Source organism: Eurypyga helias, unplaced genomic scaffold (genome assembly GCF_000690775.1).
Source record: "Eurypyga helias isolate BGI_N326 unplaced genomic scaffold, ASM69077v1 scaffold20727, whole genome shotgun sequence".
NCBI classification, from domain to species: domain Eukaryota; kingdom Metazoa; phylum Chordata; class Aves; order Eurypygiformes; family Eurypygidae; genus Eurypyga; species Eurypyga helias.
The window spans coordinates 9866-10987 of record NW_010262574.1 but is presented as its reverse complement, the minus strand read 5'-3'; the positions used below and the strand labels follow the sequence as shown (position 1 = coordinate 10987).

General features: G+C 60.1%; 1 protein-coding gene across 1 annotated transcript in view; it reads right to left on the bottom strand.

The window, feature by feature from the left end:
• TNRC18 (trinucleotide repeat containing 18) overlaps nt 1–225 on the bottom strand; it is a gene marked incomplete at both ends in the record, with an annotated part of 15646 nt that extends 15421 nt beyond the window's left edge. Inside the window, one exon of the mRNA XM_010155787.1 lies at nt 100–225. Coding sequence (XP_010154089.1) covers nt 100–225 — 126 coding nt within the window. The remainder of the gene's footprint in view (nt 1–99) is intronic.
• Between the last annotated feature and the right edge of the window lie 897 nt (nt 226–1122).

Genomic DNA, 1122 nt, shown 5'->3' with positions numbered 1-1122 from the left:
GCTCTCCCCCCTCAGCATCCCAGCAGCCAAGCAAGCCGGAGGACAAGAGGAGCACCCAGGGATGACAACGGGGAAGGGTGCGCGGGGACCCGGACTCACCTTTCTGTGACTCGAAGAGGCTGTGCTGACCCAGCTGGGCCAGGAGAGGACTGCCGGCGCTGGGGGGCTCGAGGTGGCTCAGGGGAATGTACGAGGGGTAGAGCCCATTAGGCAGATGGGAAAAGCCTGCGGAAAATGGGAAACAGAAGAGGGAAACATGTTTCAGCCCAAGCAGCACGCTGCCTTGGAACGAGCCCCGCAGGAGCACAGACTGTTGTGGCTGTCGGTCCCTCGCGCGCCAGGAGACGCGTGAGGCAAGGCACGCCGCATGCAGCCCACGGCAGGGAGGGACCCCCGCCGCAGGGACTGACCCCGCTGTAGGTGCCCCAGCTCGCCCCTTGCCCCTCTGCAGCTGATGGGCTGCAAACAGAGCGTGCTGCTTTCTGAGCAGCGCCTGAAATCTGCAGGCTAAGCCACCAAAGCAGCTGGCTGATAAGCTGTTTTATCACAAGTACAGCGACCTGCGGGAGAGGGCACTCCCCAACACACCTCCCCAGCAGCGATAACACCCTCTTGCCACCACGGCTCTGCCAGCGCAGCCCGTCCCCGCTTCAGCTGCCCAGTGCTGGGCACGGACTCTGGGGACAGCACGACAGGATCCTCCACAGCAGCTCACGCAGAGTTTCACGTGCCCAAATCCAGCATCTTGTCCCCGAGAAAGGCAAATCAGAGGAGAAAACTGATACAAAGGCAGTGTGTCCCCAGGGCCCAGCTGCCAGCGGTCTGGATTATGTCCTGGATGCTGGGGCCTCGTCCAAGAGTGGGCCTCCCAGCAACGTCCTCATGCATATAATCACCAGCAGCATTTCATCGGTGAATGCAATGACCATAATAGTGGTAATAGCACAGGCTCTTGGCTACGGGCAACAATTCCTCTGCAACGCTGCCACCAAACGGCACCTGCGCAATACTACAAACCCCAACACGCTGAGAGAACCAGCTTCCCAACCGGTGCCATCATTTAAAAACCAATTAAAAGCCATCAGGAGAGGCTGAAGGAGCCAGTGAAGCCCCCTGCAACCC